We start from the raw sequence: 26,451 nt of genomic DNA, 5'->3' as shown, positions 1-26,451 counted from the left end.
CTGTGTTATTAAATTATACATTTCCGCTTCTTTCCATTTTGAACTTGGGGCTATATAGTAGTGTATAGCCTTTCAAACTGCTCTGGCTGCTTTTTGTTTTCTCATCTTGTAGTCTTACGGAAATAATGGATGGACAGCTGTTTATTAAGGGATAAAACAAAAATAGAAAACTTTCTTCTCTTTAATATAAAATTGGGGTCTATGTAGTCAAACCTAGGATAGAGTATACAATTATCATCACTGAGTTACTTAAAATGGTCAAGGAAACTGATAAATAGGATGTAGATATGGATTGTTTAATTAGGAATAATTAAAAATCATAGATATTGTAGTGCTATAAAATTTTAAAGACTAAAAATGAGGTAAAATTATAATAGTTCATCTAATTCTAGAACTCTACAGTTAGGAAATATTCCTTATAATTATTAGAAATAAGTAGGTAAATTTGGAAAAAGCAAAAGGAAATTAAATGGATCATTTGTCTATATCATCTTATTTACTTCATGTTTTCACTTATATACTGATTAACTGTATATCTAAATCTGTAGCCTAGAGTTCCAGACAAGTTTTTCTAACACCTCCTCTTGAATGTCTGAGAGTACTACGAAACACTGTATCCCAAACTGAATTTAGTAGTTTCTGCCCCACACAGACTGTGTTCCCTGTCTTGGTTAATGGTATTAAACATCCACTGAGTGGCTTAGTTTAACATGTTTGCTCTGTTTTATTTTCTTCACACCCACATCAAATTAGCCAATATATTCTCCTTTCTCATTGAAATCTGTCTCTAAATTTCTCATCTCCTCCCCTCACTCCCACCCATCTTGCTCCTGGCTCCACTGATTAATTTTTTTTTCATTCCCACTATGTCCCTATTTCAAGCCCTCATCAACTCTCACTTAAGCTGCTTCCTTACTTCTGTTTTTGTTATTTTATTTTGCTGCCAGTCTTCTCCTTTCCAGTCCTAGCCTCAGTTTTATCAGTTGTTTCTCTAAATTTCAGGTCTGCTTATGTTGTTCTTAAAATCTTTTGATTCCCCTTCTGTATAAAGTTCAAATACCTGAGAGGCAATCTTTCAAAGCCCTTCTCAATTAGGTCCTAATAATTCTTTCATCTTTTCATATCCAGTCTCTCCCTTCTCAGTATTTGATCTGATTAGACTATTCTCAATTGCCTGAGCACTCTATGGGTTCTTTTATTTTTCATTTTTTCTTCATTAAGGGCTAGAATCATGCCCATTTTTTTAATATCCAACACATATATCATGTTCAAGATCTCGATAGATTCCTCACTATAACACTGGACAATCCCGTTTCCTTTTCTCTTTACTCCCAAAGCATTATGTATAAATTTTATTTTATCATCTATTACATTCTCTAATGACCTTGAAAAAATATTTCTTCTTCCTTTGCTGACTGTGAGCACCTTAAAGGTAGGGAATAGGTCTTTCCTAACTTTGGATATTAGTGTGACGCATAGCAGCTGGGGAATGCACTTAAGAAATGTTTGCTTAATAATACAAATATTCAGATGCATTAACTGAATAAATCCTCCTTTCGTGGAGGATTATAATAATGAATAACATTAAATGAGTTATTGTATGATAAGCACTGTGCTTTATATGATATCTCATTTAATTTTCTTAGTAATTCTATGAAGTATATTGTCATCCCCATTTGACAGATGAAGATAAATGAAGCTTAGAAAGGTGAAATAAATTTCCTAAAGTCACACAGATTGTCAGTGATAGAATTGAAATTTGAATATAGCAATATCTGATGTCAGAGTCCCAGCTCTTAAGCATTAAATGATTCCTTCAGGTAGTTAATAAATTTATATTAGTATCTTTGTACATTTCAAGGTTTTCAAGACATTGTCATCTAAATGGTACTTCCATATGATCTCATTTAGTCCTCACAACTCCATGAACTTAAAATTAGCCATGTTTTATAGGTGAAGAATGCGAGACTATAAGAGTAAGTTATTTCTCCCAGATAAGGTTTCAGAGTTAGAAAGAACCTAAACCTTCAGAATATATTCTGAAAATTTCAAATAAATTCATCAATGAAGGATCCACAAAGATTCTGTTTAGGTTCAAAACTTTATAACATTTTGTTGAATGCAATTTAAAATATTTTTTTCCTGTATAGCTATCCATCTATAAAGCACCTAGTGGCAGAACATTGTATATTATTTTTTAAAATACTTTTTTTTTCTAAACGTAACATAACCATATTACAGGACAACTGGAAATTTGAAAGCAGCAAAATGATCACCTGTAATTTCTCTACCCAAATTGACTCATTTTGATTTATTTTTTTCCAGTGATTTTTCATATCCATGTTTTTGTCTCAATATAATTTAGCTTTTTTCCATGTTGTTTTATGGTCACCATAAATTATTATATGTAATGGTTGCATGAGATTCCATCTGGTGAGACTTTGGGAAGGAGAAGGGAGGAGAAACAAGATAAATGAATATTATAAGATTTACATTATGGTAGTTATTTCCCTCAAAACAACCAAATGGAGTTGATTTATTAATTTTATTTTATCGATATGGAATTTGAAATACAGAGAGGTTTAGTGACTTGTGGAGCTGGTGCTTGAGCCAAGATCTGTATGACTTCAAAGGCCATGCTTTTTCTCTTGTACTTTATGTTGCTTCCATGCATTATCTGTTAACTTCTCAGAACTACTACAAATAATGAGGCGAAGGCTTAGGGGAGTAAACAATAATAAATCACAGGATTCATTTATTTAGAACTTAGGAAGTGTTAGGCCCTGGGCTTATACTTTATATTCATTAACTCTTTTAACTCTTATTAAACTCTGCAAAGCATTACACTCTACCTTTTTTATCATCATGCTGTTATTGTTTTATTCTTATATAACTTGAGTGTTTCTAGTTTTTCCACTGTGTTCAATATCTCCTTGCATTATACCCTTTCCCCAGGTTTTGAGTTGTTTCCTTAGAATGGACGTCAGGTTGTCTCCATTTTCCCTCTACCACAAATAACCATGCATTGCTCCAGATCTGAATACCACAAATAACAGTGTTTCCTTTTTGATCTCGAGGAGGAATTCACTGGTGTTGATATCCAGGAACAGAATTCCTTAATTACAGCATATGCATATACTTAATTTGACTAAGCTCCAAGAAAGGCTACTTAACTCTACCTTTTCATTAGTACTGTACAGTGGTTTTGTTTCCTTATATATCTACTTATAGTTGATGTTCAGTTGCCCAATTTTTGTCACTTCGATGGATATGTTAATTTGCATTTCTGTATTAATGAGTTTAGGCTGCTTTTGGTATTCTTATGAAGTTCTGGACTTTCCTTTACTGGGGATGCCTATTCTTACCCTTTGCTCATATTTTTATTGGAGTTGTCTTTTTCTATTGATTTGCAGAATCTCTTGTTTATTCTAGACATTAATTTCTTCTAGGTTTTATGCTCTATAAGTATCTTTTCTCATTCTGTCAACTGTTAACTTTTCTCATAGTGTTTTTGTTGAACTGAAAGTTTTAATTTTGATATCATGAAATTCAATGATTTTTCTTTTCTAGTTTTGAATTTTGTTTAAGAAGCCCTTCATCTTAAAAAAGCCACAGAAATACTGTACATGTTCTATTATTAACTATATAGTGTTTCCTTTCACAGTTAGGTCTTTAATCTGTCATGTGATGGTAGGTAAGGAATCAGTTTTATTTTTCTTTATATAGTGAGTTTGCCTGAGTCTTTAGAATTTAAACTCTTGAGCCAAAAATCCTTTTGGTAGATATTTTAGGGGCTCTTAGTACATTCCATATATTAGCAGTATCATTCTTTGTCTGCCCTTCTGCCCTGCAACCTCTTCCCACCACTATAGAAGCTTTATGAGATAAGGACTTTTTGTTTTGTATATTGATGTATCCAAAGTACCTAGAAATACTAACTGGCACATAATATTCACTCAACAGTATTTAACAATATTTGTTAAATGTTGAATGATCGAAGGTTATTTTCTTCCAACAAGTTTGTCCTTTCAACGGAAAGCTTGAATTCCTTAATAGAAATAGAACTAGAGTAGATTTTAGTAAAAGCTCTGCTACTAACTTGATCAAGGGAGTCACTTTACTTTCTTCATTCTTCAACTGTGAATTAATACACCTATGTGATCACCACCTCAGTCAAGAGCTGGAAGTTTTTATCACCTCACAAAGTTCATACATGCTTGTTTGTGGTCACTTCACCCTGCTTCCCAGCCCCAAGCAATCAGTTCTCTGATTTCTGTCACAATAATTAGCTTTGCTTATTCTAGGATTTCATATAAATGGAATCATATGGCATATTCTCTTTTATGACTGCCTTGTCCCAGGCGGCATTTTTTTGAGATTCAGCTGCATCTATTAGTAGTTCATTCTTTTTCATTGCTGAGTAGCATTCTGTTATATGGATAAACAATTTTTTAATCTATTCACCTGCTGAAAGACATTTGGGTTGTTTCCATTTGGCGACAGTTATGACAAAAGCCACAGTGTGCTTTCTTGAACAGGCATTTGGTGTACATATGTTTGGATGAATACCCTAAGAATGGAAGTGCTAGATGAAATGACAAAAGTATATTTAACTTTATAAGAAACAGCAAAACTGTTATCTAAAGTGATTGTATTATTTTACATTTCCACCAGCAATATGAGAGTTCCACTTTCTCCACATTCTCTCTGATATCTGGTATTGTCAGTATTTTTAATTTGAGCCATTCCAGAGGATTTGTAGTGGCACCTCATTGTGGTTTAAATATGCATTTCCCTGATGACTAATAATTGAGAATCTTTCAATGTGCTTATTGGCCATTCATACATCTTCTTTTACAAAGTGATCAAATCTTCTGCCCATTTATAGTTGAAGTTTTAGTTATTAAAGGTTGTAAGAGCTCTTTATATATATGGATACAAGTTGTCTGACAGACATATCTTTTGTAAATATTTTTTTCCAGTCTGTTGCTTGCCTTTTCATCTTCTAAAAGTATCTTTCTAAAATTAAGATTTTTTAATTTTGGTCATCATTAAAATCCGTTTTATTTCTTCCTTTCCAGTCAGTCTGCCTGTTCTTTTCCTTGTCTTACTGCATTGTCTAGCACATCTTGAATATTAATATGGGAGTTGACATTTTTGCCTTATTTCTGATTTGAAGGGGAAAACACATTCAGTCTTTTACCATTATGTATGAATGTTGACACTTTGCCCTACTGTGGAAATTCCTCTCTGGTCCTAGTTGCTTTTTTTTTTTTTTTTTTTAAATAATGGACGGGTGTGAATTTTTCTTAAAGTCTTTATATCTGTAAAGAGAAAGATGCATTTTTTCAAATTATTTTGTTGATATCACTGAATTTTATTGATTTTGTTGATTTTGTTACTGTGTCTTCAGGTCTGTTTGGTTCCTTTCCATAATTTCAGTTTCTCTGTTGACACTCTCTTTGTGTTCATCTGTCATTTTCTTCATTTTCTTAGTTCTTTGTCCATGTTTCCCTTTAATCTTTGAGCATATTTAGGACCATTTTTAAAAGACATCTCATCTTTCTCTGTTATATCCCTGGTCTGGGCCTCCTTAATGATGGTTTCTAATTTTTTAATTTCCTCCTTTATTTGTATCCAGATACTGTTATGACAGAGCTTTCTTTGAATGCCAGGAGCTAACAAAAAAACAAAAAGAAAAAGAAAACCCCTCTCCCAGTCTTTGCATATTGACTTTTGTGAGTGCTCTCCTTCTGACCTTATCCCTATAAGTTTAGAGCATAGCTCCAGGCTAAAGCATAGGTGCCTCCTTGATGCTTTCTGTACAGTCGTCGTTTCTTGAGGCCCTAGGAATTCCCCAATTTACACAGATACAAATGTCCCTTCTTCCTTGGGAAGCAGTTTCCTCATGGTCCCAGGCACTGCACTGTGTATCCCACAATTAGCAATCCCTTGCCCTAGGAAGCCACAACTTGACTGCTCTTCTATAGTGTTCTGTAGGAGAGTTCTGTGAGTTGCCTTTTACCTGTAGGGCAAGTTCTGGGACAGAAAGATTGTGACAAATATTCTGATTCCGTCCCTCAGGCTGCCACCAGAGAGACTGGGCCAGACATAGATGCTCCCAGTATGTGCATGTGGGTTACTCTTCTCCCTCCAGAACGGGGACCAGAGACCCACACTAGGAGCATGGGCTGGCTCTGTGCTGGCTGGTGAGGGGGTAGGGAAGGGGACAGACAGGTGCCACCAGATCCACTTTTAAGTAGCCATTTTCTTGGTTCGGCACTCACCCTGTCATTGCAATCCTTTGTTTTCTGGAGCTTTGAGAAAGATGTTTCTGCCAGTTCTTGCTGGTTGTTCAAAGCTTCTATGGGAGGATGGTGCCCTGAAGCATCTTACTTTGCTGTCTTGATTGAGGTGGGCATTGTTTTGAATTTTGAATGTTAAACTTTACATTCTTGCAGTTAACCACAGTTGATCATGATATATATTATACTTTTTACACATGACTAATTTAGAGTTCCAGAATTGGATAATAAAAGAAACTGGCAAGAATAAACAGTATAATGATAATATCTAAACATTAATCTGGAATTGTGGAAAGATCCTGATACTCGGATTCTGGAAGCCCAATGAATTCCAAACAGAACAAATTAAAAAGAAATCCACATTTGGCTTTTTCATAGTGAAAACTGCAAAATTTGCTAGCAAGAAGGAGATCTTAAATGTAGTCACAGATTTAAAAAAAAGAGAGTGATATCACCGATACAGATGTGGTAGTTAGACTGACAGCTGACTTCTTAACTGCAACACCAGAATCCAAATAACAGTGAAATAGTAGCTTCAAGGTTTGTTAAGAGAAAATAACTTATCAATCTTTTAGGAAGGAGGTTGAAATTTAGACGAAGAAGCTGAAAGAGTTTATCATCTAAAAGCCCCTAGTTAAAAGAAATTCTCAATGATTTACATCAGGCAGAAGAAAAAAAGATCTCAAGTGAAATTTCTGAAATGCAAGGAAACATGTATGATTCCACTTATATAAAGTACAAAGCCAGAACAACACTAAACAATATATTTTTAAGAGATTTGTAAACACAGGACATAAAACTATGAAGACAAAGAAGGGAATGGTTAACACAAAATTAAGAACATTGCTAACTGGTGTTGGTGGTGGTGGAGGATGCCATGTAAGTGTGGCATATATAAGGAGCTTTAATCAGAACTGATCTGTGTTCTCCTCAATCTAGGTGGAAGTTTAACTAGGGTTTTATTCTTCAAACTCTATATTTTATACTTCTTTGTGTATGTAATTTCTAAATTATAAAACTTCAAAGAAAAAAGTGAATAGAAGATGTAGAAGGTCGTTGGGGAAAACAGATAAGGGTGGTGGCAGAGAGGGCATGTTATTGAGAAGGATGAATTGCTCCACCTTTGCTAATGATTGTTGTATTGTCAGCAAGCCCTTCCATGTATTCTAAGATGTGTATATCTCGATCACATATAGGCATATCAATAGCCCATATCACTTCTGCTTTAGGTAACCAATTAAATCTAAAACTTTTTTTTTTTTTTAACAAATTTAAACTGTTTCCTTTTAATTATTTCTCTTTTTTTTCCATTGAAAATTGTTTTACATCAGACTGTCAAACTGAAAATGATATCCTAATTGCATGGTTATTATATTTTTTTAAAGGTTATATCGTTCTTAACATTCCTGTTAATACTATAGAGTGTGTTCAGTGCTAGACATTATTTGTGAATATAATCTTATTGAGCCTAAGTGCTATCAAAAGAAATTTTATAAAGAATTGAAAAGAGAAGGCCTAGTTATTTTGATTTTAATTATTTTTCTCCAACAAACTGGATAAAATACATAATTTTATTGTGACCATTTTGTATAACTGAATTTAAAAATGAAAATATGGGTTTAAAAATACATGTGATTTGAAAAGACATAGTATTCTGATCTGGAATTACTGTATTATTTTTAGAAGGTAATACATATTAGAAGGGGACGAGAAGGAGGAAGAAAAGAAATGAAATTTAGGGCATAAATAGAGCCACGAACAGAGCTAAAATAAGAAAGTTTTCCATGATGTCTCACAACTTAGGGATGTGTTACAAATTTGGCTTTCAGTTTTTTAGTAGCTAATACAGAGAGGAAGCCTCAACATTTTAATAATGTCCAGTGAGCAGCTCCATGGCTGAGATGAATCATAGCTGTATCAGACAGTACTAAAATCAGAAAAAAATATATCCCTAGGGTTTTATAAAGTTAAATGTCTTATAATCGTAAAACCCATCTCAGATTGCTAGAGTCTAATTCTGTGTCCGAGTACTTAACCTGAGATTTCAAAGCCAATTTTAATAAAATGTTATTTTTATATAACAAAGAGCATACCACAACAGTACTACGTAGTTGCTTGTGCTCTTTTCACCAACTACAAAGGAAACTGAAAGAGAATATTTAGAATATATTTCAATTTTAAATATGAAACTACATTATTTCTGAATTTGTAGTGATTTTTGTATTGCTACACAGATATGTCATTTTCATTAGTCGTATTATGGTTGTAAACTGGTAAGTATGTTTTAGATAAGTTGGTAAAATTGTGGGATAGGCCTAATTTAATAATGTAAAAAGAAACGAGCATGCTGTAAAAATAAATAATTAAGACTTTCTTAATTAAAAATATTTTTATTTAAAAAAATGCAACCAATGTTAAAAATAAAATTAGTGTATATGGCATAGGAAAAAATAATTTTTCTCCCAGGGAAAACTTTGCCTATTATGGAAGTAATATCTAAGTCTCCATCTGGCTTTTAAAATAACTAAAAGTTTTATTTTACCAATTTTGATTAAAGTCACTGCATAAATAACAGAGGTCAAAATCCAGTACAGTAATTTACAACATGCCTTTTGGAGTAATCATAAAAGAGCAAATTTTGAAAGAAGAAGTATTTTTAATGCCTTTACTATTAACGAAAAAAGAACGGAAAGGACAGGTCTTTTTTGGTTAATTAATCCCCCTAAAATCTGCAAAGTGGGTCTATATCATGAACACTATAAATTATTTTTAATTAGTTCAGAAATGAGGAAAATCAAGACAGCATTTAGGATTAAGAAAAATTATTAAGAGGGTGTAGAGAAACTATTAAAAATTTTCACCTCCCTTTGTTGGCTTTTTTTCCCCCAAATAGCCCCACTAGAGCTGTACATTGTAGAGAGTGGGACACTACTCTGGGAGAAGGGTTATTATTATTCTCTATCCTAGGACCTTAACAACAAATAGTTATTTACATATTACACGTTCTTTCAACTCTTGTATGCCTGTTTTATTGTATGCCAGACATCTATATGAAAAACCATAGAGATAATTTGAGGCTTTAGGATGATATCTTCCTCCAGAAAGGATTTATGTTTGCTTCTGATAGGTGCAGTAGCAATTTCAGTTCACCTTAGCACAACAGGAATTGAATGATTTGAAGCTGGGTTTTTAGTGCTTATGTGGGTGAGTCACTTTCTAGGTTAGCCGGAAGTATATTCCTTCCCGGATCATAACCCAAACGCTGAGATTTTAACAAGGTGTCCCTTTTTGGATGGGCCTGAACTACAGTTTTTATCTTCCTAACCCTTTGAAGTTGTCGAAAGCTCTGCTTAATTTCTGAGCCTCTGGTTTGCCTCTTCTGGAATTTGCAAGTTCTCCTAAATTAAGAGGATTATTTTTTAGTACTGTATTTGGTTTTTCTAGTTTTCAGTGGAAGGACTGATCTGAATAATTTAGTCTATGGTTACTGGTAACAGAACTCTCTCTCAGTGTCTGTGTACGTGTGTTGTATGTATGTATGTATTTGTATATGTATGTGCATATAAATAGAACTTTAAATCTTGTCCTTTTTAATTTTGATAATAAACTGTAAGCATTTTCCTATACCATTACATTTTTTTAAACAATTTTGTTAGCTGTGTAGTATTCTATTGGGTGGATATATCATAACTTATTTTACTATTATGGGCATTTAGTTCTTTTTTTTTTTCTTCCATGATGTGAGGAACAATTTTTACATAAATTTTACGCTCCACCTCAGATACTTTACTTTGTAGCAGAATTACTGAGTCAAATGATAGTACTGTTTATAAGGCTGTTGATACATAATGCTAAACTGCTTTCCAGAATCAAGAACAGTGTTTTGAGGGTGGCTGTTTAAATATTTCTTTATCAGCACTGAGAATAATAACTTGAAATATCCTTTTGATTTGACAAGTAGAAAAATAGTTTTATTATTGCTTTAGTTTTACATTTTAAGGGTATAAGCTCTTTGTCATATTCATGATAACTATTTTTATATTTTTATTGTTTACTTTTAATTTGCAGAATGGAAGTTAGTGGTAATTGCTCCAGAGGCTAGAACTAATGGGTTTCATATAGTTATGCCATGAAGAACTTCCACATTTTTTATCTAGTCAGATATTTTGGATCATGCCCTGTTATTTTGTTTTCTTTATATTCAGATAATCCTTTAACATGAAGACATTAGATCAATAGTCATCTAAATTTGTATCTCGAATTTTATGATTCTGAGGTTTTCACAAGTCTTTTTTTCAGCCTGCAAGCCAGTTCTCTAGGTCAGTTAGGAGCTGTTAAGTACAGAAACTGTGTAGTAGTACTGTTAAAAGGTGTTTATCCAGATCATCCAGAATATACTTAAAATAAATTTGTTGTATTGCCTTGAAAATGAAGGCACAACATTGTAAAATTCTCTCTTACTTATAGTCTCCATGATAATGTAAAGCTCTTTGTTAAGGACAAGAGGATGTTACCGGTATTATGTTTTTTTTAATTACTAGAAAAGCATATTGTGGTGTATTCTTCCAAGAGATATGGTCAGTTATACTGTTTTCATTAGTGTGCTCATTTCCCAATATATTCATTTCAAACAAGATGCCAGAAGTGTCTGAGACTGAACTGTTATTAGAAGGTTTGAAGATAGATAATTACTTTCAGGGAATTATGACTCGTGAAGATGAATTAAGTGACTTTTAAAATACAATCTCTAAAATTTCAGAATTAATTAACTTATGTATCCATAAAAGGTGCTTTTATCATACCAAATTTGGAAATTGTTTTAGTTTTGTAAATATGGTAAATAAGCAGTGGGTGTTAAAATATTTTTTTGTCTTAGAATATGTAGAATTGTCTCAAGGGAGATGAAATGGCTCAGGGTTTTGCAGCCTGATGCTTGGATACACTTCATTGCTTAGCAACAGTTAGAAAGTCATATCCCTAAGAGAATAAGGAGCCCGCCATACTCCAAACATTGGGAGGAAAATTACAGGAATGGAAATGAATAGGATGGGAGAAAATAAAGAAGAAAGTTGCTGGAAAAGTTTAGAGAGATTAAATATAACATTGAAATATTAGAAATTTACACACTAGTTCATGATTTTATGCTTAGGTTAAGTGAAATTAAAATAGGAGACTAGAAGACCATTATAAATATATCCCAAACCCATATACTTGCCTGTTTATTTGAAAGAGGTAAGTCCCTGAGATGGATTAAGAAGCAAACTGGAAAATCAGAGAACCAGAGTGACCTTAACCTGAATTATTAACTTAAATTTTTTTCACATAAAGTAAACCTTCCTGAATACTTGATGAATATTAGATCTAAGAAAATGAATAAATGAATCAGGACCCTAGGTTATGTGTGAGGTGTCAAATTTAAATCAGTCATTCACTCCAGAATTTATTTATAATTAAATCAAGTCTGTCTTAAAGCTTGTCAAAAATTTCTTAGCTTCTAATGCTCAATAGAATATCACCTTTAATCATTTCAAAATCACTTCTCTGCTTAGCATCTATGGTGTTCTGACTCAATTCTAACTTTTTTATGTTTTAAGAAAAAGGAAAAATCTATCTCTTTGAACTTGCTTTTTGTTTTAAGAACATAACTGGTTTTTGTTTTTGTTTTTTTCATTTTTTTTTTTTAATAGAAGAGTGAGGAGGAGAAAAATAAGGAATTCATCACATTTAGGCATTACTTATGAGTTTGTATTTCTTGACACTTGCTACTTTATTGGTGGTTTCTGTCATAAATATTAAACCAAAGGCTTACATTATTGATAAAAGTTTTAAGTTTATTGCATAGACCACATAAAAAAGAAAAAAAAATTCTAGCATATCAACTTTTTCATTCAGAAAACAAAAATCAGTGCACAGCTGTTATATTCTCAGAGTACAGCAGCATTGGGAGGAAGCACTTTTTTTTTGGTCCCACCATTGCTGTTCTATGTTCTATTTGGGACTAACCCTTCAACTATACTCTCTCCTGATCCTCCATAATAAAAGATATTGACTAAAATCCTATAGGAAGAACCATATTTGTATTTATATTTATCAATCTATGAAAATAAAATATATCTCCCCAAACTTTTGGCAAATATCATGTTTAATGATAAGCTATTATAAGAAACCCCTGTAAAATCAGAAACAAGACAAGGATCCTTGTATGGTCACTTTCAGAGGAAGGTGGAGCCACCCAAGGTTTGGTTCAAAAGTGGAGACTGACGACTCCATACAGACCCAAGGCAGTATGAAAAGGTTTATTTTTTAAATATTTGAGGTCTGTGGGGAAAGCAGGGCAGGCCTTTAAAGCAGGTCTAAAATGACTTGAGAGAGCCAGGAAAGGAGACTGGCCTGGAGTTTTTATTATGGTTAGGGAGTGGGGCTGTGGTGAGGGTTTATGTCAGGCAGGGGCTCCTCCGGTTTAAATCTACCACTGACTCTAAAGGAGGAAGCTCTGGGTTTTTCTTATGTCTTGCCCAATTGTGGGGCACAAGGGAAAAAGAGAGGGATGAGGCCTAAAAAGCTCAAACATCAATAAATGGAGGCTATTCCTCATTACCAGTACTCACTATGAATACCACATCTGGTGAACATTTTACTAGAAGTCATAGTCAGTGCAAGAAGAAAAGACAAGTCCATGACACTTTACAGACAAACCAATAAAGAGAGCTTAGTAAGGTTGTTTCTCAAAATATGCTTGTAGTCACCAACCAGAAAACATATACAATAAAATTCCTTTTTCAATATAAAATAAAATTCCTTTTTCAAAAGAAATAAAAATATACAGTACCTAGGGAAAAAAAGATGCAAGAATTTTATAGAGAAAAATTATAAAATTTTATTGAGGATATGGAAGATACAAATAAACAGGCAGATGTACCAAGTTCATCAGTGGAAAGACTTAGTATTGTAATGATGTTTACTCTTCTCTAATTAATCAACATTCCAGTAGTGTTTTTCCTGTTCTTGGCAAACTGAGTCTAAAATTATTTTGGAAGAGTTAAGGACTAATAAGAGCTAGATAACTTTGTAAAGGAAGGAGGAGGGACTTGCACAAGGTTGGCAAGCTTATGTGGGGGTGAAAGGAACTTTCATACATTGATGATGGGATGGTAAAAGGTAGCCACTTTTTTAAAATAAAAAATGTTGGTAGCTAATAGATGCACCAAAAATTTCAAAAGGCATACTTGAAAAAAATATTCTTTCTTCCTCCTGCTTGTTCCTCCAGGCACTCATTTTTCCTTCTCAAGGAGGTAACCTCTTTTAACAGTTTCTTGGACACACCTCTAGAGCTATTCCATGCATATACAAAGATACTTATATATTTTTTGAGAAACTGTAGTAGCTTATAACACATTATTCTCATGTATTAAAGCTTATGTCATCTTAACACTGCTTCGTGTAATGACTGTATCATAATCGTTGGTATGTTTATGTTATAAATTTTTTAACTAGTCTCATAAAATGTACATTTAGATTATTTCTAACCTTTTTTTTTTGCCGCCAACAATGTCAAAATGAATTTTCTTTTTTGTACATATTTCACACATATCAAAGTATTTCTGTAGGATAAATTCTTAGTAGTAGAATTACTGGGTCAAAGGGTATGGACATTTCTATTTTTGATAGTTATCATCTAGTTGGTCTCCATGGGAGTAATTCTAATTACTAATAAGCAATGTATTCCTTATTCAACCCAATCCACCTAATGCAGTGTTGTCACTTTTTGTCTTTATGAATTTGACAGGGGCAAAAGGGTATCTTATGGTTTTTCTTACTAATTAATGGGAATTGTTTCTATATTAAGGAAGTTAGGTCTTTTGTGTTCTGTGCTACAAATATATTAACCAGCTTGTCATTTATATTTTAACTCTAACTGTAGTGTTTTTGCTATGTAGAGATGGCTGATTTTGTGTAGATTTAGCAGTCTTTTCTTATATCATTTCTCGATTTTGTTCATATTTAGAAATGTTTTCTCAGACTATGATTACTACCCAGTGTTTTTTCCCTAATAATTTTATGGTTTTGTTTTTGATATTTAAATTCAGTCTATCTCGATTCTATTTATAGGTATAGGCTAAGGTAGAGAACCATCTTTTTTTTCCCCAGATAGCTAGCCAGTTGTCCCAACACTATTTACTGATTAATCAGTCTTCCGCCACTAATTTGAAATGCCACTTTTGTTATAATCAGAATCCCCATATGCATTTGGATCTATTACTGGGTTTTATGTTTTGTTCCATTGGTCTGCCTATTCATGCACTAGAACCACAATGTTTTAAATACTTCGGTACTATAATATAGTTTTAATATCTGATATTACTCTTAAAGAATTTTCCTGGGCAATTCTCATTTAATTCTCTACAGAGTTTTAGAATAATCTTGTCTATTTTTGTGTTGGCATTTAATAATTTTAGAGGCAATTTGAATTTTATATAGTCTTCCATCCAAATATTGGCATGTCTTTCCATTTGCTCATGTCTTTTGTGTCAATAGCTTTTCAGAATTTTCTTCATACAGATCTTCTCATTTCTTTCATTTGTTACTAAGTATTTTGTCTTTCTCGTTGTTGTAAAAAATCCAGGTATTTTTTCCCTTTAAATTTCCTAACTGGTTTTTTGGTTTGTATATATGAATGCGTTTAGTCTTAGTATATTAGTTTGTACTCAAACAAAGAATTAATTGAATTATTTCATTTAAAATACAGTATCAGCTGATTCTTTGGGGTTTTCTAGATAATATAATCTGCAAATAATCATCAGTTTAATTCCTTACTCTATTTTCAACTTATCAGTTATTACCTTTCAGAAGAATGTTAAAGAAAAGTGGTAGGGGTAGATGTCTTTGAATAGTAGTTAGCAGGTTAAGGAGGTATTTATGCATTCCTTTTTGTTTAGGGGTGGGATGTTGAATTTTATTATATAGCTTTCAACATTTATAGGAATCTTCATGATTTTCACTTTTGATTTCTTAATAGGGTGAATTTATTGATGTATTTCCTAATATTAAATCCTCAAATTCCTGGAATAAACACTTGGCTATGGTTTATTATTTTAATATTTGATTTCATTAATAAATATTAATTTATATTAATACTTAATATTAGAAGCTGCATATTCAACTATTTTATGTAGGATTTTGACATCAGTATTTCTATGGGACCCTAGTTTTCTTTCTGTTATTTTTTGTAGGATTTTGTTATTATGCTAGATTCCTTGCTTTCTTATTATTCAGTGGAAGTGTTTAAATAGCATTGGAGTTATCTGGTTATTAAAGTTTTGATAGATCTGCTTTTAAATATGTCCCTGCCTGGTGTTTTTCTGGTGAAACTCTGCCAACTTCTATTTATTTCTTTGGAAATTGGCCTTTTCAAGTATTCTGTTTTTTCTCTGTAAGTTTTGGTCATTTGTATTTTCCTAGAAAAATCATAGAGTTTAGATTTCAAATACATTTGCCCAGAACTGAACAAAGTAGTTGCTTATGATTATTTTGTGTTTGTGCTTTGAGCCTTCATTTTTTATTAGATTAGCTTACGATGCCTCTTTTATTTTACCCTAATTAGGAGCTCTTGGATTAATATTGTTAGTTCTAACAGTTTTGATTTTAAATTAGCACAGCTTTAGCTGTTTTTATCATTACATTTAGATATTTTCAAGTTTTAGTTAACCTTTTTAACCCCATGGTTGTTTGTGAGAGGTTTCTAATGTTATTAACATTTGGCTTAATTTCACTGTGACTAGGAAAGGTCTGTGTCACTTTTGGAGTCTATTAAGGTCTTACTTGTGGCTGATTTTATGGTCAATTTTTATGAATGTTGCTTGGACCCTAAAGAGGTCCTTAAAGAGGTATTCTTTTAGTTTAGAATAAATCATTGTGTTGAGTAGATCTTATGTATGAAGAAGGTCTGATTAAATCATAGTAAGTAGGTCTTCCATATCCATACTTATTTTTTCCCACTAGATATTTTTTGTACTGAGAGAAGTGAATTAAAGTTCCATAATTCTGTATTTCTGTCAGTCTCCTTTATTTCCTATAGTTTTTGCTTTATAAGTATATGCGACCTGCTCCTTTTTCTTTTTTAATGATATTTTTTTCCTTGGATTCCAAATCCTGAAGTGGCATTTTGATTCCTTGCTTCATTTGGACTGCATTTTTATGATATGTCTTTGCCTACACTTTTCAGTCTTTTCTGAGTTACTTTAAGTGTCTCCTATATACAGCATACTTTTTGTTTGGTGATCCATTCTTTTATTTTTGTTATAAAAGTTGTGATAGTTTGTGTTTATTAAAAAGACATTCTTGGTTTTGAGCCTCTTATCGAATTTAATATGCTTTCTATTCTTGTTCCTTTTGTTGTTTTTATGTTTCACTATCTAACGTGTTTTGTATGAGTTTTCTTCAGATAACTTGGTAGGTGTGTATTTTTGTTCTAGACGTTACCTTTTAAATGTAAATAGTATACTCAAATCCTAAGATCATTTCTGTTGGCTCCGTACTGTGAAAACTGAAGAAATTAGTACATTTTCACTTTTCCCCATCTGCTCTCCCTACTTTCCAAACTTTAGTTGATTTTTTTGTTACTGTTGACCTTTATATTTCAAAATATATATTTTTTTATAACTCCATGATTTATCAGCTTTTAATCTTTTGATTATCAAGCAGAAAATGTAACAAAATTAGTATCCTTAGACTGACTTCCCACCTTCTCCCTCTCCCCACGTCCCCCATTTTATTGATTACTTTATGGCTACATTGTCAGGATTAACATTTATATTCTGTTTTGTAACCCAAATCTCCACATTTAAAAAAATCTTAATCCTTAATTTGACTGGATTGAATGCTCACCATTAGTCCTTTTGCCAAGGTTTCCTAGTTTTCTTTCTTGAAGTTCATTCTCTGAGGTTAGAATGTTCTTCAACACTGAGTTCTTGCAATTTCAGAGTTGTTTATTTGTTGCTTTAATACTTGAGTAACATTAACTGGATATAAAATTCTTGAGAACTTGACAGACATTACTCCCCTGTCTTCTAGTAAGGAATGTTTAAGTTTCTCTGAAGAAGTCTGTGGTCAGCCTGATTTGACTCATGTTTTTTTTTTTGACTGCTATCTAAAGGACTCTAATAGGTGGCCAGAAGTTAACTGAAACAAAATAAAATATGTGTGTGTTTGAGAAAGAGGAGTTTGATTGGAGGGGGTGAAAAAAATGGCACAAATTTAATGGTATCTATAACATTTATTTCTTTAAAAAATAAAAAAAGATAAGCAAATATGTCAAAATGTTCCAGTTAGTTAAATATAATTGGGGTGTACGTGTACAGGGAGCCTGCATTATTATTCTCTGTGCTCCAAAGTATGTTTGAAATACACTTTTCTTTTTATTTTTTTAAAGCAGGCCATTGAACTGTCAATCAGGGAACTTGTATGTTTCAGTGATCCAGTTCAAAGTATATTTTGTTGAAAATGACATTTTTGCCTCATTGATCGCAGTGTGCATTCTTGCTTTCCTTATATGTTGACAACAACTTGTATAATTCCTATATTTTCTTTGGTGTCCATTTTCTAAGTTTTGAGTAAAAGTATTTTGTATTCGAAGCTCCTATGTTTGGATGTTATAAAATTCTAAATTTAGTATCGACAGAATGGAAGTTAGTAAAGTAATTGTTCCAGAGGCTAGCACTAAAATGAAATGCTGGACTAAAATCTGTTAAATGACATATATTTTTGCTGATTTGGAACTATTTTGAACCAATTATTGCTCTAAACATAGAGAACAGAATTTAGGGATGAAATACTACGATAATTAAAAGTGTTTTAAGTATTCAGGACCCTTTTTTTCCTTTTTAATTAGCATAGTCATAAAAAAAAGAAAAATAAATCACTTCCGCTTTGGTATTTTTATTCATTTTTAGTTTCTAGTACTAAAGGAGTTTTAAATTTGTTTTTCCTCTGTGTTCAGGTATATGTCTCGAGTCCACGGTATGCATCCAAAAGAGACCACCCGTCAGCTGAGTTTAGCTGTGAAAGATGGTCTTATTGTTGAAACTCTAACAGTGGGCTGCAAAGGTTCCAAAGCTGGTATTGAACAAGAAGGATATTGGTTGCCAGGAGATGAGATTGTAAGTATATTTTATTTGATAAATTTGGAGATGACTTTTAAGTTTTAAATATTATTTAGATACAACCTATAGAAATTCATTTTTGGCAGTTGAATAATATTTTACTTAACATTTTGCATTAACATTAGGCATCTAAATTGGTAGAATGGATACTCGCTTCATTGATTCTTTAGGAGATGTCGCTTTTAAAAAGAGCCTGCTTTTTCTGTCTGTTACCTTAAAATTAAACAATAAAACAACACAGAAACCTTACCATAAAATTAGTAGTATTCCTAAGTGTTTTCCTCAATAAATCTTAGTAAAAAGATGTTTTAACACAGGATAATGTTGATACCCTCTAGACAGACTGAAAGGAATAAACGATCTTTTAGGGAAAAAATCTCATTTTAAGTTGGAGTTACATCAGTGACTAGAGCCAAGTTTCAGTTGGAGTTTTGTTGTGAAGTACAAAGGTTCTAAATGTTAGGCATCCCTGAACAGTATCTTAGCTGTCTAATGACTACAGCCATTTTTGTGGCACTAGAACAGAAATCAAATAGGCAGGACAGAAAGTTAATTCTCTTTATATTTTTACCTAGTTCTTATTTTGACTTGTCTTTTAAGTTTTGATATTTTAATCTTCTATTTTCTTTCAATATATAATTTTATACTCCAGGGCACATATTTTTTTCTTACGTAAAGATTTGTTTCATGTGTATTCTTTCTATATTCCTGCCTAAGTTGCTTTTGATATTTTAATATATTGATTGGAAAATATCTTAATTTTTGGAAGGGAACTCATTTAAGGTGATAGGTTTCAAATATAATAGACTTTTAGTTTTTTAAAGGAATAGATTTAGTAATTGGATATTTTGAGAGTGTTTTATCATGAATTCTCTATAATTTAAAATTATAAAATGACACAAAATCTTAAAAATTGGCTCTTTGTAGAAAATGCTTCCAAAAACTTTGAATTGTATTTCCTTTTCTGGCTGTACAGCAGTTGAGCCTACACACAAACTATCTATCCTTGTCAGGCCTTAGAACAATAAACTGACAGTTTATGTTAATGAGCTGGTTCATAGAAGCAGCTAACATTAATGATAAAATTAGAAAAGTTGTTCAGTTGTAATACTGTTTTTGTCAGTTTAATCTGTGAGTTCGAAGTTTCAGAAAAGAAAATTCAGTTTCCACAAACAGAAAACACTGGAGGAAAAAATGCTTAATTTCACTGGTATCATTTGGTTTATGCAAATAAAGACTTCAAAAGAAGTCTTCTTGAAAAATTAAGTAAAAATGTTTGTATCAAAACAGTTTTTCTGTTGACTTTCTTTACAGAAAAATGAAGCTCTGTTGCCAATGAACAGACTTTTGGTCAAGACATAATAAAAATAATATCAAGTGACATAAATCTGTCTGTATCAGACATTTAAAGTAGAGGGCCACTAAATAATTGATAGGTTATTGTATAGTGAAAATAATCATAAGGGCAATAATCTAGATAACATAAACATTTTATGCTTAGAAATTTGTAGATTAGTATAGTATAGAAGGCTATATTGATCATTTCTGAGATTTATGTAGGAATTAACCAATAAATAGTTAAGTGCAATCCACAGGATTTTGGTTTGTTGATCTTGTGTACATTTTTTTAATAAAAGCCTTTCTCATGGTTGACATGTCAGTATGAGTTATCCATAGCCTAATCATATGATTGACATTTTTGTCTTTGTCCTTTTCTTCTCTGTGATTATATTTCTCCTTACTTTTTTAGATTTGTGCTTTTCCATATGCCTTCTTCCTCAAGTTGAAGTTTCTTTGTTCAGTTTAATTCAACAAGCAGTTAATGAGATTATGTGTTCACCACTATATTAGGTTCTGTATCCTATTTTATGTTTACATGTTTTAGTGCATATATTTATAATATCAGCTTTTTCATTTTATTGTTTATTTTTCCTAGGTCAAATCCTCTCTGTAAATCAGCCAGTGTACACATTTTATTAATTCTGATTGGTTCTTGTACAGAAAAATTTTTACATTAAATACACATGTGATATAAACACAACTGAGTATATCAAAATTTTGCCTAGTTTCTAAAATATGCAAATATTAAAAATTCAGAAACAATAGTAGTAGAAAGAGGTAAAGTTTGTGTGTTCTAATAGACAGGGTTTCAGTCCCATCTCAAGCATTTATTTAGTTGTGTGACCTTGAGGAAATTTCTTAACCTCTCTGATCTTGTCTTCAGTTGTAATGCAAGGATATTAATATCGAATTCATTTTATTGTTTTAAGGAATAAATGACATTTTATGAGGTATATAACCTTATACTCAAGCAATTTTGACTAGTAAATAAATATGCTTAAAATAGGAAATGCCTATTATAATATAGCAAAAGCACACTAATTTCTTACTAACTGTACAAGCAAAAATTCTTATGGTCTTTTTTACTTTAACCTTTATCCTCAAGCACAAAGAGGTTTGCAAAGAAGTTTTCCTTTAAAACACTGGATCTTTAAGGTATAGCTATAAAATAATAAGATTAATCATATGTGTATCTCATTAACTTGGCTGTTGAAGCCACCTAGCTATATATTCATATGTGTTCTAATTTTTATGCCCTAATAGTACTTTAGAAGGACATAAGATTTTAAGTATATATTACACTTGGTCACAATACAAGCATCCTATGGTAGCCAGCTTCAGGTATTTGTGTTAATGTATGGCCCATGCAGGTGGGGCTGCTCTATATGGTGGTACTAGTTGTGAACTGTGCAATTTAGGAAGTACCATTCACATCACAGACATTATATGTTTGTATATTTATTCAACAACTCTACCATATGGCTAAAGTATCTTATTCTAACAAAATCAGCAAATAACAAGAATGTTTCATGGAGGGGCACCTTTTCTAGTTTGTACAAAGGCACTCTGGGCTAGTGGCAGTTTTGCAGACCAACAGCTGAATCTGGGACACCCTCTTTTAGTTTTACCACCTACATCATATGAATCACTTTGATGCCTCTAAAAACTGAGTTTTAAAATTGTTATTCATCTTCTTTAATTTCTGGCTCAGTATCAAGAGAGGAAAAAGTCAAGTAGATATATATGGCCTCGGGAAGGAAAAGTTATAGGATGTTTTCAATTTATTTGTTTTTAAACCTTTAAGTCAAAGTTACAAATATTCTTTACTGGGACACTTCTGTCCTTTTATAAATGGGTAGTAAAGCTTTTCTTTTTTCCCATCTATAGCCTCTAAAAATCTAGCTTTCACCTCAGAGGTGGGGAAATTTTTTTATTTTCCTTTTGAAGTCCCACAGGTTATACCTCCTGAGATACCTTATATTGGTGAAGAGGCTGGACTCGACTTGTCTCTACTTCCAAAATTATATTGAGACAGAAAAGGCAGACAAGAGTTGAGTTTTCTTTATGCCACTTAAGTATAGTTGACAGAGCTTTAAATACTGAAGGGTTTGTTTGTGTTACATTTTTATTCTAACTCTGCTACCTTTTTCCCAATGCTTATTTTTTAAAACTTGATAAAACTGAAAATCTATGTACATCTTGAATATTTTATTTTTATTAAATCCCAGCAATCATGTAGTAAAAGCTTAATTAACTATAATAGTATGTCAGAATATAATTATTTATACTCTTTTTAAGAGGAAGCCTATACATTATAAGTCATAGGCAGTGGCCCTCATTGTTCTGAAGTTTATTCTACTAGACTGAAGATTTTTAGACATTTTGAGATGCTGGTCTCAACCACCATTTTCAGCCCCATATATGTGATAATTCATTATATTTAATTTTAAATATAAATTAGTCTGTTAATTTGAGTTAAACTCTTAAATCATAAGGTACTTCCCTAAAAATGGTGAGTACTTTTAAAAGAGTTTAAAATATCTTCAACCTAGGAGGATATTTTGAAATTATTTAATGCAATTATTAGTAAAAGAGGTAACGTTGAGTTATGGATTATTTGCAGATAAAACGTATCAAATGTGTTTTGAAGCTGAGGCAGTTAATATTACTTATTTAGTGACTTCCAACTTTATTTCATGGTCCCCTGTACAATCTATGACTCTACCTCTATTACTTGACAGCATACTGTTGGTCTGACAGTAAATAATTCGGTCATCCGTGTTGATGATGACATAAAAACATAAAACCTGATATTTTCTAAAAAACTACTCTCCCTTTACTTACCTGCCAAATCTGGTCTCATTTCTTCTTTCATAATTAATATCAGTACAAAAATAATGTATCAGTTTAGGAATCATAGCTTACATTTGGGTTAGAATCTTACAGGTTCATTTTGCTGCTTATGATTCAAGAGTAACTGCAAACATGGATTCAAGTCTTATCTATTATGAACCTTCAACTTGAGTACTTTCTTTTCAAATAATCCAGTCTGTACTGCCTATAAGCAGTATCTCATACCATTTTTAAAGCAGGCCTAACAAGAATTAGTCTCATTTATTGAAGATTTTTGACAGCTTTAAAAAAAAGCATAATTAATGAAAATAAACATTTTGTGGTTTCTTAAAGAGATTAACATATTATATTGGGGATAAATGGGCTTAAATCTTAATTTACAGAGAGGCAAGAGAGATACATTTTTATCATCTGCTTCTCCCAATCTAAAACTTCCAGTCTAAAAGTTTTGATTTATATATTTCTTAAAATTTAGCTATGAAGACATCTTTTAGGTAAGAGATAGAATTGGAATTCGTGGTCTTATTCTTAAGAAGTAACACCATAAGCAACCGTGGCAAAAAATTATTCCCTTGAGAAAAATATTGAGAGGCCTGCTAAATTAAAAATGAGCTTTACTCTGTTAACCTCCTTTCATAAATACAGCATAGTACAGGAAGAGTTGTTTTTAAAATTTTATAACTTTGCCTTTTCTGACTTACAATAAATAATCATCATAAATTAATCATATGTTTTAAATACCCTAAATGCAAAGTGTCCCTTGAATACTGTTGATTTCTTAAAGATGTGAATTTTGTTTTATTTTATTGAACTTAATTATGTGCAGAAACATGCATTCCTTCCAAATGTCCATTACCTGTCTCAATTACAAAAATATAAATAATTATTTGTTAAGTAAAGTATTAAGTATTGGTGGTTATTAATTAATTAGAAACCAATCATACTATGGATCTATATGCAGTCAAACTGTAATATTGACACTTTATACTCAGAAATTATTCTTGCTTTGGTTAGAAATTCTCATTTTATGCAATAGAAAATTTTTGGGTCATGCTATCGTGCTATACTCTTATATAGCTTGTGTGTGAATTCTTTTTTCTTTCTTCTTCTGTCTAAATTCTATTTCAATGTTGCAATGTTTTTATTTCTTTTAAAAATAAATTATTAAATTTTAAATTACTAGAAATATTTAATTATCAAATTCCTACCTCCTAATGTTATCTGAATTTATTAATAGAATTAAACTAAACCTGGAATCCATAGATAATTAATTTTACATTGTGTCTACATTAAAATACCACATCAGAGTATAATATTTAAATGCTTATTAAGGACAAATAGGACATTACTTTAAAAATTAAAATCCTTTTTGAATTACTAATCAAAATGGATTATAATTTGGAAGACTTTAGTTCCAGACATGGTTTTTCCACTTATATCCTTGCTCCAAGACTATGAACAACTCTGTTTCTGTGCTTCGGTTTTATTCTCAGTCAGAGTTAATAATATTTCTTGCTCTATTTAACTTACAGAAATGTTGTGAGAGTCAAATGAGATAATGAATTTCAAAATGCCTGGAAAAGAAATGTACACGTTATGTCATTTTGTGACTTAGTCAATCCCTGTCTTGTACATGACAGCAAAGAGATGGGTAACAGTAGCCAACACTTTATGAGTGCTCACACTGTACCAGATATTCTTCAGAGTACTTTATACGGATTAATTCATTTGGTCCTTACAAAAGCCCTATAACCTAGTACTATTATTTTGTTCATTTTACAGATAGAAAATGACACACAGAGTAAGTATTTTCTCTGAGGTTACACAGCTAGCAAGTGGCAGAGCCAGCTAGTGGTCTTAACCAAATGCTATAAGGGGGTGAAAGAAAGTTAGATAAATAGCTTCTGCTAGATGGTGGGATTTTTTCTACTAGATTCTGAAGACAGCCCGTATAAATTTCATATTTGCAGTGAAATACTGATTTACCACTCTCGCATTCATCGCTTCCAATTTTTTTAAAAAATCTGGCTCAAACCAGTTTCAGATCTATAAAGCATACATTCATGGTCTTCAGCAAATTTATAATGGCACTGAATTTATTTGTTAGTAAAATATTTTTCTATCATCATAGGATTCTTTGCACATGAATCCCTTCCTGGAGAGGTTTTTCTCTGATGTCCATTTAGCTTTCATATTAGTGTGAAACATTTCCTCTTAATCGAGTAACAGCTCTTAAGTTTGCATGCTAATGTCTTCTCATTAATGATTAGCACATTAATAGATTATCAACTGGTATCATCTGCAAAATAATATAAGTTGTATAGCAACAGTTAACAGTTTGACCCTGTGTGAAATCCCTTTAGCCCTGTGTTTTGCCTGATATTGAGCAAAGTTGTAGTAGAGAGACCAAGATTATTTTGTTTTTATTTTGAAAGGCCTACAGTATGCAGCCTTTCTCCAGGACAGCAACCCCAAACAAGGTGAACTAATTTTGAACTATGTTATTTTACTTTAATTCTACTTTTTTTTTTTTTTTTTACATTTCTATCTTTAGGCTAGCTCAGTTAACTCTTACTAGAATTGTATGTTAAAACCATACTATCTTCTTTATATTGCTTTTAGCTTTGACTTTTGTGCTAGTAGGTTTTCTTTATGAAAGCTTTCTTGTATTGGAAGTGGCATTTTCACATTATGTTCTTAATCAGGTTGTACCTACAGTAGCTGATGACATCTGGTAGAATCCAATAAAAATGCAAACTTAGCTTGTTGGCATATATTGTTGAGTATTTGTCAAAAGCATTATATAAATAAATTCTGCTTACAAAAAGACAAATTGTAGGGAACTCTACCTAAATAAACTATATCACTTACTGCTCAGAAAAATGTTTCCTGGATTCAGAATCTAATAACTTTTCAACTTGGCTTTTGCATGTTTCGTATATTCTGTAAACAGCTATTACAGCGATTAAAAGAATGAACAGCACATACATTCCCCAGCTCATAGTTTCTTTCATATCAGATAACAGACTTAGCGATATACCATCATACAAACATATATCCGAAAGTTTCTCTACATTTACATCATTTGAAATATACTGTCATGTCTATAATAGTTATGAAAAACTAAGTCTAGAATTAAATACCCCATAGAAGAAAGATCCATTTTCATCTTCATTTCATGAGTGGACTGGGAAAGGGGAGAGATGGGAAGAGATAGGAGGTAATATGAAGAAGCTAGAGCTATGCACTAAAATTACACTCTCTTGCTTCTTTTTCTTAATTAACCTTGTAACTACCATTTTGACCATCACATGAAGATGAATTATAGAAAGGAATGTTAAAAAAAAAAAAAAGACTCAAACAGCAAAAGGCAGCAGTTTCTATTGTTTATGAGTCAAATTCAAGCCCTCAAAATCTTTTAATAATATTCTGAAATTGTTTTAAACTTGGAAAAAATTCTCTTAATTAAAAAATAGAACAAGGAATCTTATATCTACTGAACCCTAATTTATCAACAATTCTTGATATAAAAATTAAATAACTAAAATGCAATTTATATATGAGCCATTTGAAAGGAATATATCAATGACTGTTATTTTAATAGAGCCAAGCACCATGCTTACAAATATCATGTCTGTATGGTGCCAATATGTCACACTTCGGGGGGAAGATTTTTTTCTACTGAGTACAGAGTAAGGTCTTAATGTTAAATCAGTATCTTATGGTTTCTAAGCAGTCCAACTGAAATTACTCCACCAAATTGACTTTGCAGAGTATAAACAGCTGCAGCAAAT

General features: G+C 31.9%; 1 protein-coding gene across 9 annotated transcripts in view; it reads left to right on the top strand.

The window, feature by feature from the left end:
* The window catches only part of ZMYND11 (zinc finger MYND-type containing 11), a 152,330-nt gene that overhangs the window by 73,169 nt on the left and 52,710 nt on the right, over positions 1 to 26,451 (top strand). For 7 of the 9 annotated variants that reach the window (XM_037835697.1, XM_037835696.1, XM_037835695.1 and 4 more), the window contains 2 exons: positions 18,301 to 18,460; positions 25,093 to 25,137. In XM_037835697.1, coding sequence (XP_037691625.1) covers positions 18,301 to 18,460; positions 25,093 to 25,137 — 205 coding nt within the window. The remainder of the gene's footprint in view (positions 1 to 18,300; positions 18,461 to 25,092; positions 25,138 to 26,451) is intronic. The other 2 variants (XM_037835703.1, XM_037835700.1) reach the window with 1 other exon arrangement.

This window comes from Choloepus didactylus, chromosome 5 (genome assembly GCF_015220235.1).
Source record: "Choloepus didactylus isolate mChoDid1 chromosome 5, mChoDid1.pri, whole genome shotgun sequence".
Lineage (NCBI taxonomy): Eukaryota > Metazoa > Chordata > Mammalia > Pilosa > Megalonychidae > Choloepus > Choloepus didactylus.
Note: the sequence above shows the minus strand (reverse complement) of the source record. Positions and strands in the feature narration are given on the sequence as shown.